This window comes from Sapajus apella, unplaced genomic scaffold (assembly GCF_009761245.1).
Source record: "Sapajus apella isolate SASKATOON/1434 unplaced genomic scaffold, GSC_monkey_1.0 scaffold47, whole genome shotgun sequence".
Taxonomy (NCBI): Eukaryota; Metazoa; Chordata; class Mammalia; order Primates; family Cebidae; genus Sapajus; species Sapajus apella.
Genome location: NW_022436987.1, coordinates 17,433,239 through 17,451,435, shown reverse-complemented (window position 1 = coordinate 17,451,435; position 18,197 = coordinate 17,433,239). Strand labels below are relative to the sequence as shown.

The window sequence follows — 18,197 nt, the reverse complement described above, 5'->3', positions numbered from 1 at the left end:
TACCCTCTGTCCAACTTCTTGTGATTCTGTCTCAGATTGGCAATGTTCCTCTGCTCAGAGGTATGACTCCTAGCTTATGGAACTGCTCTTCTGAACTTCTAGATTCTGACAATCCCAGCCTCTTCCCCAGCCCTGTCATCATGTAGAAAATAATGAGTTTGTTTAGTGAGGACTTTGAGAAGATCACTAGGACTAATAGAGTAACATATTTCAAATCAATGTAGGTAAGAAGGTTTCAATAATTGGAGGTGTCAAAACATTGAATGGGTTGGATTGAATTTTCGATCAATGATTTAATCAAAACAAGCCAAATTGCCACTAAATGAAGATATTGTCAAGGGGGAGGCAGTATCTTCAGTTAGTGGCAAACCCCTTGGCAATATCATCATTTAGTGGCAAGTAAGTAGGAGATTCGGCTGAATGACATCTAAGGTTCTTTTCATTTGAAGGATATTACAATGTAATCCACAGAAAAATATAACTACCATGATCAATAACCACTACCTAACAAGTACTGGATTCAATTCCTTATTTATATTATTTATAAAGATTGTTACGACCCTATATTGTTGGATATTATCATTCTCATTTTAAAGATATAGGAAAAGTAATTGAGGATCATGCATAATAACAAATTGGCCTCAAAAGGTTAAATTAAATACTAGCAACTTATATACCTTAAATGATTATCGAAAATTACTGGGTGATATTAATTGGCTTCACCCCATCTTGGCCATGACTAGTGATGTTGCAAAGCCTGTTTTCTATCTTAAAAGACAATGCTGCCCTGGATTCTCCCAGGTATTTTACCCTTGCTGCAAAAAAAGGAAATTGAGGAAATAGCAAGCTATTTCTCAGAGGCAACTACATTACATAGACCCAAAATATTCAGTCCCAAACAGGATTACTAGGACAGATGGCCCCAGGGCTACACTTCCTAGAATGAGTTTTTTGCTCACATATCAGGACTAAAACACTATTTTCCTATATCCAGCCAGGATATAGGAAGTCATCTACTTAGTAAAGTCATCTACACGTGCTGCAGATGATGTAATCTGTTGCTAGGTTATGACTCTGATGTCGTAAGAATTCCTTTGAGTTAAAAGCAGTTTGAAGCAGTATTGCCCCTATCTCTAAATATTCAGATAGCACTCTCTGATTAGGCAGGCCACAAGAGCATGCCCTTCTTGCTGACAAACTACTTCAGTTCTTATCTCATACTCCTATAGCAAATTGTTTGGAACCACACCATACATTACTATTCAGTGATCACATCACTGAATAGTAATGTATGGTGTGGTTCCAAACAATTTGCTAAGATGGGAAAGAGGGTATGCTTGTGTTCACACCCCCTCAGGTCCTCTTTGGAGTCCAGCACATCACAAACTATACCATGGTGTGGCTAGGACCCAAACTGGTACCAGAAATGAAAGAAATGACCCTGTAGGACCTGCAGCCCCAGACGATGCAGCTTTCTTGGATGACACAAGCCCGGACATTTCCTGGGAAATGCTGAAGACAACTCAGAAGGCTGAGCAAATCCTGCTCTGGATGCAGACACCATTCACTCCAGATAATTTGTTCCTTTTTTATTTTCCCACTTTGCCTGCTACCTATACCTGCTACACTCTATTGAGCTCATCTTCTAAATCTGCCTTTTTTCCAGCCTGTTACCTGGGCAGACACCCCCTTCCCAGTCTCTAATAATGTAACTGCTTGGTAAAGGAGGGACTGACTTACCCCTAGTGGAGTCCCTCATTAGTTGCACACAGTGGACTGAGGTGCCAAGTAACACTCAAGAATGTTACTGATTACAATCATGTTTTTCTTACGTTATTTACTAATTCTAGGATGCAAAGCCAGAAGATGATTTGTAACTGTTGTGCCTGGCAAACCTGTTACTGCACACATCTGTACTCTTCAATCAACAAAACCTGATGCAAACAAGCAGAAAGGGGGAAATGTATGAGATCAGTCAGGGTAGTGGGAAAAATTATAAGAAAAATGTAAACCTTCCTGGAAGGCCGGAAGATTTTGCAGAAGCTTTGAGGAAGGATTAGGGCTGAAGGCAGCGTAATCCACTTACCTTGAGCTACTAGCAAAGACCAGATAACAAGGGAGTGCAAAGGAATTTATCTAGATAGGTTTATTTACCTATTTCCCCGGAAACCACCTTTGACCATCTGCATGCAGGACTGCCCCCTACTTGAGGGTTCGACGATATTAATTACCCACAAATGGTGTTTGCACTAGGCATTTGTAATTAAATCTGTACTAAATAAATGTGAGCATCTCCAGCTTATTGGGGGCTGCTGCTGACTCTAGCAGGGGTCCCCTAGCCGTGCTGACAGGCAAGCCTGTGTCTGCGTACTCTATTCATCCATTGCTCAGCCAGGGTCTGTGGGACAGACTCAGCAACTGCCTTTGAGGGAAATAATTTAATTTATTAATTTTGTATGCACAGGACCTGGCAAGATATCTAATAGTAGTATTCAAATCATTTTCTATGGTATAGCAAGTCAATTCCTGGTTTGTGATAATGGGGAAATTTATATAATTTTTCTAAAACTAATTGCTCCCAGAGGGGAGAGTTTCAAGAAGAGCACAGTCAATGGTTTTGAACATGACACTTGGGCAAAACTGTTTACTTTTTCTAAGCCTAACTTGTTGGAGAGAATTTTCAGTGTTTCTAATGTGATACAAAAATCATATGATAGAAAGTGTCTGTTGAATTCAGCAGAAAGATCATTTGATTTGCCATTTTGAGAAAAGACACCAGTGGAACAGTGGGAGTTGAAGGAGTTTTCAGTGAGCCAAGCCTTATGCTGAACACAAAGAAAAGGCAGAGGTATAGATCACTCTCATAAATACTTACTTTATATAGAGGGGATGGGCAATAGGTACAATTGGTTGTTATCTAAAGAGTTTCCTTTATTAGTTTGGAGAGGAGGAGATTTGAACATATAGTAGTGAAATGTTTAAAGAAAAGAGGTAATATAGAGAAGTTAACAAGGAGAGGAACAATTCACAGAGCTAGATCTAAGGAGGCCCTTAGGAGGGAAATGGTATGGAAATGCAAATGGAGTGATTTATTTGAGACAACAGAAGGGATGCCAATTTTTTTTTTTTCCACTTCAACAGGGTTACAGGAAAAAAGATAACGTGGATATTGATAAGGCTACAGGCTTTTAGATGGTACTGACACAGCCCCAGTGAGGGCTTCAAAAGCAAATTGGTAGCACAGCACATAATTAGAAGCATGTCGTCTAAGGGCCGACTCTGGATTTAAATTCCAGCTTCCCCTCTTACTAGGAACATAACCTCGAGCAAGCAACTTAACATCCAGTGCCTTGTTTCCCAGTGATTATAATCATGCACTTACCCTCCTTGAGGGGTCTAAAGAATTGATCAGTTAACACATATAAATTCACATAACAGTGCTGAGCAGAGTAAGCACTGAATGTGTACCAGCATCAGTGTGTGAAACACAGGTTGTCCCACTTCTGCTGGAAGTGTCTGAGAGATGGTGGATTCAGAGATTTTAATAGAGAGAAGACAATTTGAACAGAATACTGCAGAGCACAAAAAAGAGCCGGTGCAACATAAAAGTGGTAAGTAGCACTGAGGACCCAGTTTAAATTGGAGGTCACAGCTAGGTGCAGTGGTTCACGCCTATAATTTCAGCACTTTGAGAAGCTGTGGTGGGCGGATCACCTGGGGTCAAGAGTTTGAGACAATCCTGACCAATATAGTGAAACCCCGTCTCTACTAAAAATACAAAAAAAAAGAAAAAAAAATAGCCAGGAGTCATGGCATGCACCTGTAGTCCCAGCTACTCAAGAGGCTGAGACAGGAGAATTGCTTGAACCTGGGAGGCGGAGGTTGCAGTGAGTCAAAATCATGCCACTACACTCCAGTCTGGGTAACTGAGTAAGACTCTGTCAAAAATAAACAAATAAATAGGGGGAGAAGAATATGTATTGCAACCCTCTTCAAGCTTCTCCTCAGTTCATTTGGTATAGATAAATGGGAAGAGGGCAGACAGTTGGGTCACCCAGCTAGAAGCTGTGATGGAACAATAACGAAGTGGTGGAATTGAGAATCCTAACAATAGACAGACTGAAGTGACAAAACATGGAGACTAAGCTAGACACAAATGAAAGGGGCTTTATAAAGAGAGAGACTAGAGAGATGAAGGCTAGAAAAGGTGGGAAATTGGTATTATGCAATTTTCTGAGGAAGAAGGAGATGATATAGGGAATCATGGTAAACTGACATCCATAATTCAAAGATACTGTGGACAACTTGAGGCCTTGCCTTCCCTGCACTGGACTGAAATACAGCTGGGGAAAGGGAAGGGGCCATAGCAGGAAGGAGAACAAAGAGAATTGTGATGGAACTGGGTGGGCGGGGCTTGAGGGCTGTGGGTGGTGGGTCCCGCAATCAGTTGGTCCAGGACAGGCAAGAGGTGCCAGGCGGCACCCTTAGGTTCCGAAGCATGTGCCTGTACTGCTGGGACATCGAGCCTTCCCAAGTCAACCCTGTGAGTCCGGTGGGGCCCTTAACCTCACCTCTGCCACTCCGTCCTGGGCTTTGAACTCCAGGCTGCTGTGGCTTTGGCCATGGCACTTCTAGGTGTTGCAAATGTGGTTTGGTGCTAGGGGTTGGGAAATTCCAGGTGAAGCAGACAGACTAAATCCTGACTGCTAGACCTACCTGAAAAAAGAAAAAGCCCCACCCACTGTTTGCTAGGGGTCAGACACCTCACCTGTATGTTGACTGCCCCACTGATCTGCCCTAGGAGGTGGAGTAGAAATTACAGAAGTAGGGAGAAGGATAAGTTCTCAATTGCCAGATGTGGAACAGATTGCTCTTGGGTCTTCTGGTTAAAAGACTGGATCAAAATGGGGGAAGGGGGATATATTTAAGGTATGATCAAGAAATAGAGGGTAGGGTGAGAATCTCAAAAACTAACAGCCAGGCTCCCTGTGCTTCAGAAAACCATCTGATCTCAATCACATCACCAATTATTCCTAGGCTTTGAAATCAGCTTAAAGACTAGATTGTTCAATGGCACCACTGAAGTCCTGTGCAAAGTGCAAGTAGAAACATGCATTTTTGGATTTCTCATACATTCCTTCCCTCCCGAATAAGTCTCCATACTTTGCCTGTTATCTGCAAGGTGGTTCACAGCTGGTTCTTTTTTTTTTTTTTTTTTTAATCATAATACTGTCTCCATCTTCCACCACAATCTTTATCTTACATATTTTGAACCTGCATTTTTTGTGTGTTTTTTTAACCTGCCTCTTACTGTTGAAATGATTCATATAATACATATATTTAAAAGTAGCATAGGCTTCTTCCAATTATAATAACTAATTTGCTGTTTTTTAATGACTTTTTAATGTGTGAATCTGTTTTGATTTTGCATATTATATAGGAAGGACCAAGACATCATCCTTCAGAGGTCACTGAGCGGCAGGTAATGTTGAAATAAAGAACTAGGTTCTGGTTGTTTCAACACTGTTCTTGTAACTTGTTCCTTTATGTAGTAGTCCCTAACATAATAGACCTGTACTGGTAGACACTTCAATATATTTCTTGGGACTCTGGGATCACATGACTACTATTGGAATGGTCTTAACTATATACTTAGTTTTTAATGTGACATTTGATACATATACAAAAAGTATTTATAAAATATCATATTTCTCCCATTTAAGGATTAAAATATTATGGGTACTTTTGAATCCAGCTAGGGAATGCTTTTCTATTCTACCTCCTAAGATTTCTCCCAGAGGTAACCACCATCTTGAATTTTAGTTACATCAATCTCTTCCTTTTCCTTAAGTTTGTTACATATGTGCCTCTAAAAGTTCATTATTTGCTTTTGCTTGGTTTTAAACTTTATAAACATAAGATCACACAAAATTTAGTGTGATTTACTCTTCCTTCTCAATACTATTTCCTAAGATTTGTCTATATTGCTATATATAGTTCCTTTATTTTCACTGCTGCTCCATATTTTCTCATGGAACACATCACAGTTAATTAAACCTTTTTCTCTTGTTTAGACATTGTATCATTTTTACATCAAACATTCTAGTACATGTCTTCCTTCCCCATGTACAAGAATTTCACTTGATTATTTAGGCAGAAGTGCAATGGTTGAATCATAGGGAAAGCAAATTTTTCATTGTTAGAAAGTAATGCCATATTGTTTTCAAAGCAATTGTTCAAGTTTATACTCTGTTTGGCAGTGAATTTTTTTTAAAGTTTATTTTCAAAGCAATTGTACTAACTTATACTTCATTGGAAGTAGATAAAAAAGTTCTTGTTATTCATATCCTTTCTATTCTATTTCTGTATTTCATTGTCTGCAAAGCATTCGAGTTTGATCTCCTAGGTCTGCTACTTGTAGATGCCATACAATGGTGGCATAAAAAGCTATGTGTGTCATGCAACATTTCAAGGAAGCAAATAATTGTTTTCTTATTTCTACAGAGAAAATCCCCTAGGAGTCTTTAATGAACATTACTTTTAAAATAAAAGTAAACACACTAATCCATGAATCTGGATCTGTTTAAAAGTATACAGTGGTAAGATGAAATCAAGAATAGTCTTATTTGAAAACTCTACTGATGCTCCAATGTTATTTTCTTCACCTATGAACCACACATTTGAATGAAAGGGATTTCCCCCATTTCTACATAGTTATGGAAACTGTTTGCAGTGGTGGTGGTGTTTACCTTTTTTTATTGACACAAACCAAAAATATAATCAGCATGTTGCCTTTCTATGTTACAAAAAAGTATGATTGTTCTTTCCTTTTAATTTTTCTAAAGCTTGCAGATAAACGTATTCAGAATATGCAAAACCTAAAGAAAGAGAAGAGGAGACTGAGTAAAAGGTTTGCAAGGGCTTCTCCTGTTCCAGAACCAGGACTCCTAGTAAGTATACAGGTTTCACTGAAATTAACAGATAATTAAATGCAACTGATATCCTCATTTTAATTCATGTAATATTCACTATAAATTTTGTTGTTCCCTTTCTCTTTGAGAAATTTGTAATTTGTCTTAAAAGTCTTCTAATCAAATTCTCATCTAATATCTTCTGCAGTCATCTCCTGGAGGTGATATGGTTTAATGAAAACAGGAGTATCTTTGATAATCCAGGTTGTTTTGGATTCCAGCTCTTATTTTGCCATGTTAGCTGACTACATAAGGTTATTCATTTAAGACTTTTGGCTCTTTATCCGAAAATTTATTGCCAAATTTAAGATCATATAAGTTCTCCCATGTATTATCCTGTAGAAGTTTTGCAGTTGCATATATTACATTTAGGTCTATCATCCATATCTAGTTAATGTTATTGAAAGGTGTAAGGTCAGTGTCTAGATTATCATCATTACTGTTTTCATGTAAATATCAAGTTCTAGTACCATTTGTTGAAAAGACTATTTTAGGTTTGTTGACTATATATTTGTGTAGATATATTTCTGAGCTCCCTATTCAGTTACATTGAAAACTATAGATTTACAGTAAGTCTAGAAATCAGGTAGTGTCAGCCCTCTTCTGTTCTTCTCCTTCAATGTTGTGTTGTCTATTCTGGAACTTTTCCCTTTCCATATACAATTTAGAATCGGTTTGTTGAAATCTACAAAGTAACCTGCTAGAATTTTTATTGGGATTGTGTTGGATCCATAGGATCAGTTTGGAACAAATGCTATCTTACCAATATTGAGTCTTAGTATAAATTAACATAGAATTTCTATTTATTTAGCTCTTTTTATAAGAGTTTTATAATTTTCCTCATCCAGATTTTATACATGTTTTCTTGGATTTATGCCTAAGTGTTTTATTTTTTGTTGCTAATATAAATGGTGGGCTGTTTTTAACTTTGCATTCCAATTGTTCATTGCTGGTATAAAGGAAATCAATTGAATTTTCTGTATTAAACCTACATCCTCTAATCTTACTATAATTGTTTATTAGTTCCAAGAGTTTTTTGTTTTTTATCGTTATTGTTGATTCTTTGGGATTTTCTACTTAGTCAACTAGGTCATCTGTGAACAAAGACAGTTTTATTTCTTTCTTCCCTAACTGTGTAACATGTATTGCCTTATCTTACTGCATTAGCTATGATTTCCATTATGAGGTTGAACAGAAGTGAGATGGTACATTTTTGTCTTTTTTCTAACATTAACTGAAAAAAATCTCGTTTCTCACCAGTAACTACAATGTTAGGTATAAGTATTTTACCGACATTCCTTATTCAATCAAAGACATTCCTCTCTATTCCTAGTACTGAGAGTTTTTATCATAAATGGGTATTGGAATTTTGTCAAATTCTCATTATGTATCTGTTGATATGATCATATGATTTTTCTTCTTCAGCTTTTTGATGTGATGGATTTCATTAAATAATTTGTAGATGTTGAAACAGCCTTACATTCCTGGGATAAGTCTTGGATTGTATATATTAATTTTTATACATGGTTGGATCAATTTGCTAATTTTTTGAGAATTTTTACATCTATGTTCACGAGAGATATTGGTCTGTCATTTTTTTCTTTTAATATATTTTTCTGGTTTTGGTATTTGGATAATGCTAGGCTTACAGAATGAGTCAGGAAGTATTCCCTCTGCCTCATTGTTCTGTAAGATATTGTAAAGAATTAGTAAAGTTTATTTAAATGTTTGATAGAATTAATCAGTGAAACCATCTGGGTCTAGTATTTTCTATTTTGAAGGATTCCTAATTATTAACTAATTTTTAAATAGATAATAGCCCTATTTAGATGATCTATGTCTCCTTATGTGAATTTGAATAGACGGAATCCTTTTTAGATTTAGTCAGTTTCATCTAAGTTTTCAACTTTATGGGCATAGAGCTGTTGGTTATATTTTACTATTCATTTAATGTTCATAGACTCAACAGCTATGGTCTCTCTTTTACTTATGAGGTTGGTAATTTGTATCTGTTTTTTTAGACTGGTGGAATTTTATCAATTTTATTAATATTTTCAAATAATTATATTTTGGTCTTATTGATTTTCTCTGTTGTTTTTTATTTTCAGTTTCGCAGACTTCTGCTCTAATTTTTATATCTTTTCTACTGCTTACTTTGAGTTTAATTTGCTCTTTTTTTCCCCTGTTTTCCTAAGGTGAAATCTTAGACTATTGAGTTTAGATCTACCTCTTTTCCAATAAACTAATTTAATGCTATAAAATTTCTCTAAGCATCATTTTCACTATATCCATAAATTTTGATAAATCATATTTTCATTTTTATTTTGTTCAGAATATTCTACATTTTTTGAGACCTCTTCTTTGGCACATGTGTTAGTTACAAGTATGTTCTTAATTTCCAAATATTTAAGGATTTTCCAGCTATCTTCCTTGTTATTGATTTCTAGTTTAACTTCATTGTGGTTTGAGAACATACTTTGTATAATTTCTATCCTTTTAAATTTGTGAAGTTGTGTTTCTGCTTTGTTTGTTTGTTTGTTGTTGTTTTTAGATGGCGTCTTGCTCTATTGCCCAGGCTGGAGTGCAGTGGCATGATTTTGGTTCACTGCAACCTCTGCCTCCTGGGTTCATGCGATTCTCCTGCCTCAGCCCCCTGAGTAGCTGGGATTACAGGTGTGCACCACCATGCCCAGCTAATTTTTGTATTTTTTAGTAGAGATGGGGTTTCACCATTTTGGCTAGGCTGGTGGTGAATACTGAACTCTTTACCTTGTGATCTGCCTGCCTCAGCCTCCCAAAGTGCTGGGATTATAGGCGTGAGCCACCACATCCAGCCTAAGGTGTGTTTTCATGACATTGAATGTGATCTGTCTTGGTGAATGTTCCATGTGGCTTGAGAAAAATGTGTATTCTGCTGTTGTTGAATAAAGTAACTATTAATGTCAATTAATTCCAAATGACTGATGGTGCTGTTCAGTTCAAATATATTCTTAACTGATTTTCTGTCTGCTAGTTCTGTCAACTACTATTAGAAGGAATTGACATTCAGTTATGATAGCAGATTTGTCTACTTCTTCTTGCATTTTTATCAGTTTTTGCCTCACATATTTTGATGTTCTGTTGTTAGGCACAAACGCATTAATGATTACTATGTAATTTTACCCCATTATTACTATGTAATGTCCCTCTTTATCATTGATAATTTCTTCTTGTTCTGAAGTCTGGTTTGTCTGAAATTAATAATGCTACTTCAGCTTTCTTTCGACTATTGTTAGCAAGGTATAGCTTTCTCCATCCCTTTATTTTGATTCTATCTGCCTTTATACTTAAAGTGAGTTTCTTGTAACCAACATACACTTGTGTCTTACATCTTTATTTATTCTAAGAGTCTTTGTCTTTCAGATCATTGACATCCAAAGTGGTTATTGATATTGTTGAATTAGTATGTGCAATATCTATTACTGTCTTTTAGTTGTGGAGTTGTTTTTTCTTTCATTTGTGTCTTTTACTTTTCCATTCTTCTTCTGCATTCTCTAGTTTTGAGCAATTTATATTATTTAATATTCTCTCCAGTCTTAGCATATCAATAATACTTGTTTTATTTTATTTTTTAACATTTTTAGTGGTTTTCTTTGCATTTGAACGATAAATTTATAAGTTGTTCAAGTCCACTTTCAAATAACACTATGCTGCTTTACGGGTAATGCAGGTTACTTATAACAGAGTATTCCCCTTCTCTTTTTCTTATTCTTCAAAACATTGTCATTCACTTCTCCATAAAATATAGACACCACATACATTGTTGCAATTATTATTTTGAACAAACTATTTTTCTTAGATCAGTTAAGAGTAAGACAGATAAAATATTTTGTTTTACCTTCATTTTTTTCTTTTCTAATGCTCTTCCTTTCTTTATGTAGGTCCAAGTTTTTGACTTACAACATTTTCTATTGCTATTTGGGCAAGCCTACTAGGAACAAATATTATTTTCGTGTTTGTTTGTCTGAGGAAGTCTTTAGTTCTCCTTCACTTTGAAAGGATACTTGCATATGTTACAGAATCCTAGATTGCTGCTCTTTTTTTGAACACTGTAAATATTTCACTCCATTCTCTTATTGCTTGCATGATTTCTGTAAAGAAGTGCTATGTAATTGTTGTTATTCATGTTCCTATTTAGGTAAGGTATCCTATCACTTTTCCTCAGCTTATTTCAGATTTCATTTTTGTCTGATTTTTTTTTTTTTGCAGTTTAAATTTCATATGTCTAGATGTAGTTATTTTGGTATTTATCCTGCTTGCTGTCTTATGAATTTTCTGGATCCGTGGTCTGTTGTCTATCATTAACTTTACAAGCTTCTTGTCTATTATGTCAAATATTTATTCTGTTTCTCCTCCTCTTCCTTATTCTTCTACTTTTTCATCTTCTACTTCTTCTTCTCCTTCTCCTTCTTCTTTTCTTATTCCTCTTTCTTCTCCAATCAGGTAATATTTAGACTTTTTGTAATCGTTGCCCAGTTCTTGAAGAACATATTCTATTTTTTATAATTTTTTCTCTTTACTGTTATTTTGGAAAGTTTCTATTTACATATATTTAAGCTAACTAATTTGTTTCCTCTTAGTCTATTAATGAGCCTATCAATGTCATGCTTCATTTCCATTAAAATATTTTAGGCTTTTAGGGTTATTTTGATTTCTAGATTTTCAATTTTGCCTCATGTTACCCATCTTTTCTTGCATCATGTCTACTTTTTCTATCAGAACTTAGCATATTAGTCATAATTATTGTAAATTCCTAGTCTGACAATTCTAAAATATCTGCTATTATCTGAGTCTGGATCTGACTGATAGTTACTTTTTTACTTCAGAGTGGTTTTTGCCCTTTTTAGCATGTCTTGTTATTTTTTTTCCTTTTTTTTTTTTTTTGCATTTTAGGTTTTGGGGTACATGTGAAGAACATGCAAGATTGTTGCATAGGTACACACATGGCAGTGTGATTTGCTGCCTTCCTTCCCATCACCTATATCTGCATTTCTCCCCATACTATCTCTCCCCAACTCCCCACCCCCCACTGTCCCTCCCCTATTTCCCCTTGACAGACCCCAGTGTGTGATGCTCCCCTCCCTGTGTCCATGTGTTCTCATTGTTCAACACCCGCCTGTGAGTGAGAACATGCGGTGTTTGATTTTCGTTCTTGTGTCAGTTTGCTGAGAATGATGGTTTCCAGGTTCATGCCCTACAAAGGACACGAACTCATCGTTTTTGATGGCTGCATAATATTCCATGGTGCATATATGTCTTGTTATTTTTTATTGAAAGCTGGACATGATGTATTGGGTAACAGAAACTAAGATAGATAAGCTTTTAGTGTAGGTTTTATGCTTATCTGATTAAGATTTAAGCTGTGTTTTCTATTTACTGTAGCTGTGATATCAAAGGATAAAATTTCCCCTGGTTCATTTTTGTCTTCCCTCTTATTTTTGGTCTCACTAGGAACTCTTTCTTAAATAAAATGTGAAGCTTGAAATTTTTTTTTTAAGCTTGAAATTTTTAAAGTTGGAATCATCTGATACATACAGGAGACTGACTGATGTATTTATAAGCTGTAGGGGAAGAAGGGTTCCATAGCCCTATGATTAGAATTCAGTCTTTAAGTGAGGATGTATCTGTAACTGCTTAATGGGTTCATTTTACACACTACCCAGACAGAGCCAATTTATCAAGACAGGGGAATTGCAATAGAGAAAGAGTCTAATACACACAGAGCCAGGTAAGCAGGAGACTGGAGATTTATTATTACTCAAATCAGTCTCCCTAAAAATTTGGAGGCTAAGCTTTTTCAAGGATAGTTTTGTGGGCAGGGGCCTATGGGAATGGGTGCTGCTGATTGGTTAGGAATGAAATCATAGGGATGTGAAAAATGCCTCATGAGGTGAGCTTACTTCTGGGTAGGGACCACAGGACCAGTTGAGCTAAGAGTCTTTGGTCCATGTGGGCTGTCTGGTCATCCGAAATGCAAAAGCCTGAAAAAACATGTCAAAGTCAAACAGGGGAAGCTGCAAATCTTGTGGCCTCCAAAATAATGGCTGGTAATCATTTGACTATGCCTGCATCTTAGCAGAATTCAGGCCTTTCTCATTCTCCTAACCTGGTGGCCTTCCACTAGTTTTACAAAAGTGGTTTATTTTGGGGGAAGGGCTATTGCTATTAAAACTATAAATTTCTCTCATGGTTAGCTTCATTAGATGATCATAGTTGATTGGATCAGAGCTTTCTACTGTCATAATTTTTTTCACTGCAAGGGCAGTATTTTATTCCTGGGATGTAAATTTCACAACTTCTTCTTATCTACCCTCCCCATTAGGTAAAAATAGGAAGGCTATAGGGAACAGGAGTTGTGTATTTCCTTTCCCCTAAGTCACCTGTGATTTGGTAAAACCCAATTTATTCAGGCTCTTCTAAAATAGTTTCTCTTGAGAGCATGCTCTGGTAAAGAGAACGAAGAGCTCCGAGGTATTTTTAAATGATTACTTTTCCCCTTTCACTGCTAGAAGCAAATAAAAGACTGTTCTCTGATCTTCACAGTGAGATCTGGTGAGGCTCCTGGAGGTAAAATTCAGGAAACTATGGGGGCTTCCCTAAGACTGTCCTCCTTAAACACCGAGTTTTTAACTTTAAAGGTTATACACCCTGGGCCTACAGCCACACATCAAATAAAGTTGACGTGTTCCCACTTGCATTTGCCTTAGCAGAAGCTTTCCGTTCCTGGCAAGCTCTGACTCTCCACATCCACTTGTCTGTCTCTCTGGTTTTCAGGGCAGTAGTTTGCCTTGTGCCCTCATTTCTCTGATGAATATAAGAAGATTAATTGCTTTTCAGTTTGTTCTACCTTTTTCTTATTGTAAGGATGGAAAGAATAATTTGCAAGCTCTTTATATGTCAGACTGGAAAGCTCCACATAAATTTCTTTGATCAAAATTGGTTTACTGGCCACCCCTAACTGCAAATAAATTTAGAGATGTGAAAAATTAAACTGACTCCTTTGCTGCCCCGAAGAGAATAGAGGTAACATCAGTATAGAAGAAAGTACTTTCCTTCTTTATTTAGACTGTGAGGATTCTCTTTCTGTAACTTGCCCTCCTCTCTGAGTTTTTGGAATAAATGCATATTATGAGTAAAAGTTCAACCCATTTGCTTTGTTTACCATTTGTTTTTGCATAATGAAAAGAACCTATACGCTGCCATATAGAAACCCAGGACCATCAACTATACACTGTTACCATTTTGCCTTAAATATCTACAAAGCTCCTCCCTTGATGATATACCAGTGTTTATAACCCCAACCGCATAATCTTTGTCTCTCTTTTAAGCATTAAAATATGTCTGTGCAACATATATTTTCACTTTCCAAGTTATGCCTTAGTATAAAGTATAATAATTTGAGGTATGGGAAAGAAAAGAGAATTATTCCTGAGTCCACCTTTCTATATGCAAGACAATTGCCACCATTTCTGAACCCTGTACCTCTTGATTGATTTACATACAATTATTTTGGTTACTCTTTCTATCCCTTTGTCATTTCAATACCTAGTACCATCAATTTTTTTTTCTTTCATAACTTGCCCCTTAACTAACCATCTAAGGATTTTCATTTCCAAAGCTCCCCTTTTTAACTAAAAGTAGAACTACCATTTGATCCAGCAATCCCACTACTGGATATCTACCCAGAGGAAAATAAGTCATTACATGAAAAACACACTTACACATGCATGTTTACAACAGTGCAATGGGCAATTTAAAAAATGTAGAACAAGCTTAAATGCATATCAAGCAACCAGTGGATAAAGAAAATGTGGTTTATAGATATACCATGGAATACTACTTTGCCATAAAATGAAAGAAAATAATGGCATTCACAGCAACCTGGATGAAGCTGGATACCATTATTCTAAGTGAAGTAACTCAGGAATGGAAAACAAAATATCATATGTTCTTGATACAGGAGTTAAGAAGAAGTTACTTAGGCAGATAGTGAGGGTATGGAAGTCCTTATTAATGTTTTCCCTTTAATGAAAAGCAGCTCCAAATCATTTTCCTTTCTAACAAAGAGCAACCTATAAAATTGAGCTGCGGTCATAGGTGCTGGAAGTTGTGCCAATCATGTTCAAAATGGCGGCTCCATCTTCCCTTCTCTGCCAGTGACATGTATAGTAAGAAGCAAAAAAGATGGCGAAGGCCAAGAGGAAAGTTCATTTGCATAATAAGATTAGGGTGGGGTAGCCAGCCTTCCCTGCGTGCTATGTAAACATCATACCTTATTGAACCAATCTGTGAGCCCTATGTAAATCACATTCCTATAAAATCCATCACCTCCACCACTGGCCAGTCTTTCCTCTCAGAAATCCCCTCTCTCTCACTAGAGAGCGAGAGAGAGCTGTTTTCCTTTCTCTTGCTTTGGCCTATTAAACCTCCAGTCCTAAACTCCTCGTGTGTGTCCACCTCCTAAATTTTCTTGGCATGAGACAATGAATCCCAGGTATTTACCCCAGACAACATAGCTGCTTCATTCTCACTTATAAGTGGGAGCTAAACCATGAGGTCACAGAGGTATAAGAATGATATAATGGACTTGGGGGACACATGGGGAAGGAAGGGAGGGTGGACAGTGAGGGCTAAAAGACTATATATTGGGTATAGCATACATTGGTCTGGTGATGGGTGCAGCAAAATTCCAGAAATCACCACAAAATACTTATGAATATAACCAAAACCAACTGTTCCCCCAAAAACAATTGAAATAAGTTTATATAAACTGAAAAAAGCCCCACTTTTTTTTCTTGAAGTGCCAGATGTTTTTTAGAGAAATGTCTACATAATTGTTCTATATCATCCATCCCACCAACTTATTTGAGGTTTCAGAAACAACTGAAATGTTTCACAAATAAGTAAGATTATATAAAATAAGATATATTAAATATGAAAATCCTAAGTTCACTCTGGTGCTTATGTTTTCATTTTCCTTAATACAAAGATTTGGAATTGTCTTCAGAATATCCAGATACTTTTCACTGATGGTATTTGGCAATTATAAAAGCTGTGATAACCCATAAAAAAGAAAGTATACCTTTCTTCCAAGAAAGAACATCAAGAAGCTCAAAGGCCCCAAATACTCACTTTGCTAAAGGGCTTCTCTTCATTTTTCAAAGAATAGTAATAACAAGGAGTTACTGTAACAACCCTATTCTAGTTTTTCTTCTATATATTAACCAAGATGTATAGTATCTCCTGTTTAAGCTCGGGTATTCCATGCTTCTCAAATGTAGTCAAAATCAGTTTGTTTGATTTTTTTTCGTTTCGTATCATTTTAATTTTCAAATCATTCTGAATAAATTTTAACATACAATCATTCAAATTGAGAATAAACATTTATTTTCATTTGTAACAATTTCATACTAATGTCATATTATCAAATTGTTACAAATGAAAATAAATGGTTACTGTCAATTTCTCTATTAATCTTGTCTCAAAGTGATAATGAATATGACACACCACACCACACCACAGAGTAACACTGCTTTAATCTGTGTTGATTCTTCTTATTTTACCTTTCATCTCTTAAATATTTTGCAATTTGCTTTGTTATAAGCAGTATCCCCACTAATACTCTATTCTCATTTTTTTTGCTTAAACTGATCTTTGACTTTAAGAAAAAAATGCAATAATAGTCTTTGTACAATTTAAATGTTTTGGGACAAAATAAAGGCCTGGATTCATACGAATAATTACTTCATTTGATAAGTAAGTTGTGCCCAGTAGAACAGAGGATGTGTGATGAAGTTAGAACACTTAGTTGTTAAAAGAAGTTTGAAAAAGTATTTTTGTTTTTATTTTTGTGTACTAAAGGTTTATATAACCTTTTAATAATTACATCATTAAGTATATATATTTATGAATATTAAAATTATCCTTAAATATTACTTTAAGGTTAAATTTCTGCCAGTATTGATACAGTTTTTTCATTTTTCTTGTATGTTATTTGTCCATGTTGTTCACTTCATTCTGGGTCATTTAAAGACATAAACACACTCAACAGATGCCTAAAATATGCTGTGTTAGTCACTCACAGAACATAAGACTTGAAAAATAAAAACCTTATATTTAACATCTCTATCACATCTATTATGTATAGAAATGACTGACATTTCTCAAAACCGATATACTAAGTTCCTACAAATCCTTTCTGCTTGCTATATTTGTTGTATGACTAATAGAGAATTGTTTTATATCTTATCCATATTCAGATATGATTTGATAATTTTTTCATATCTGGCTTCTATCTGAACATGACCTTACTTTAGTTTAAAATAGCATTCCCAGCTATTAAGAATTATTTTTACAATACATCTTGTATGAAATAGGTTTTCCCGAGACCTTTTCCAAATAATTTATAGTATATATAATCTTTTCTTGTAGAAATTTTAATTGAATTTTTCTTTGTGTATTCTAATCTTGTCTAGTGGTCATCTTGACAAAGTCGGAGTCTATATGAAGGAAACCATGCTCCAGACCAAAAGATGTGAATTTCAAACATCAAGTGACATATCATGAATTGATCATCTGAAAAATAAATGCAATACTCCGCCATTTCAGGAAAATAAATGCAGTGCAAGTATTTAATATCCAAGCTATAGGCTCTAGAATTTAATTAAACACCATATCTCACTACCATGTTTTTTTCCTTGTGGTGTACTTGAGATCTGCTGCTTTTCAACAAATAATAATAAATATGTATAGGTAGGCTTTTGAAAAATATTATTCTCATGTTTAAATTTTGCAGATGTTTTATGACATATTTAGAAGTATGTTTTAGTAATAGAACACCAGAATTCTTCTGCTGTATATTTATAATGACTGCTGTTCAAACAAAATGTTAAATTCTTTAAATAGTCCTAGGAGACTGTTATTATAAGTAACTCTATATTATGTGTTGCTATTGCAGTTAGGCCAGAGTGTAATTAAAATTTCCATTTAAAATAAAATTTGAATATTAAAATTTTATCTTTATGTATGAAATAAATGATAATTATCCCTATCTCTCAAATACTTTCTTAATTAAAATAAGTAATTTCTAATATGTAGGTTAAATTATCACAATTCTTTTATAAATTAAAAGATTACAAACTATTAGATAAACATGAACATTATATTTGGTAACTGACTTACAATCTC

General features: G+C 35.4%; 1 protein-coding gene across 1 annotated transcript; it reads left to right on the top strand.

Moving 5' to 3' along the window:
* Positions 1–4,429: 4,429 nt before the first annotated feature.
* On the top strand, positions 4,430–17,696 carry CCDC179 (coiled-coil domain containing 179). Its single transcript, XM_032241005.1, has 4 exons — positions 4,430–4,543; positions 5,441–5,482; positions 6,846–6,950; positions 17,486–17,696. Exons 1-4 carry the CDS (start codon positions 4,499–4,501, stop codon positions 17,495–17,497), a joined length of 204 nt encoding a protein of 67 aa, XP_032096896.1. The 5' UTR covers positions 4,430–4,498; the 3' UTR covers positions 17,498–17,696.
* Positions 17,697–18,197: the final 501 nt, after the last annotated feature.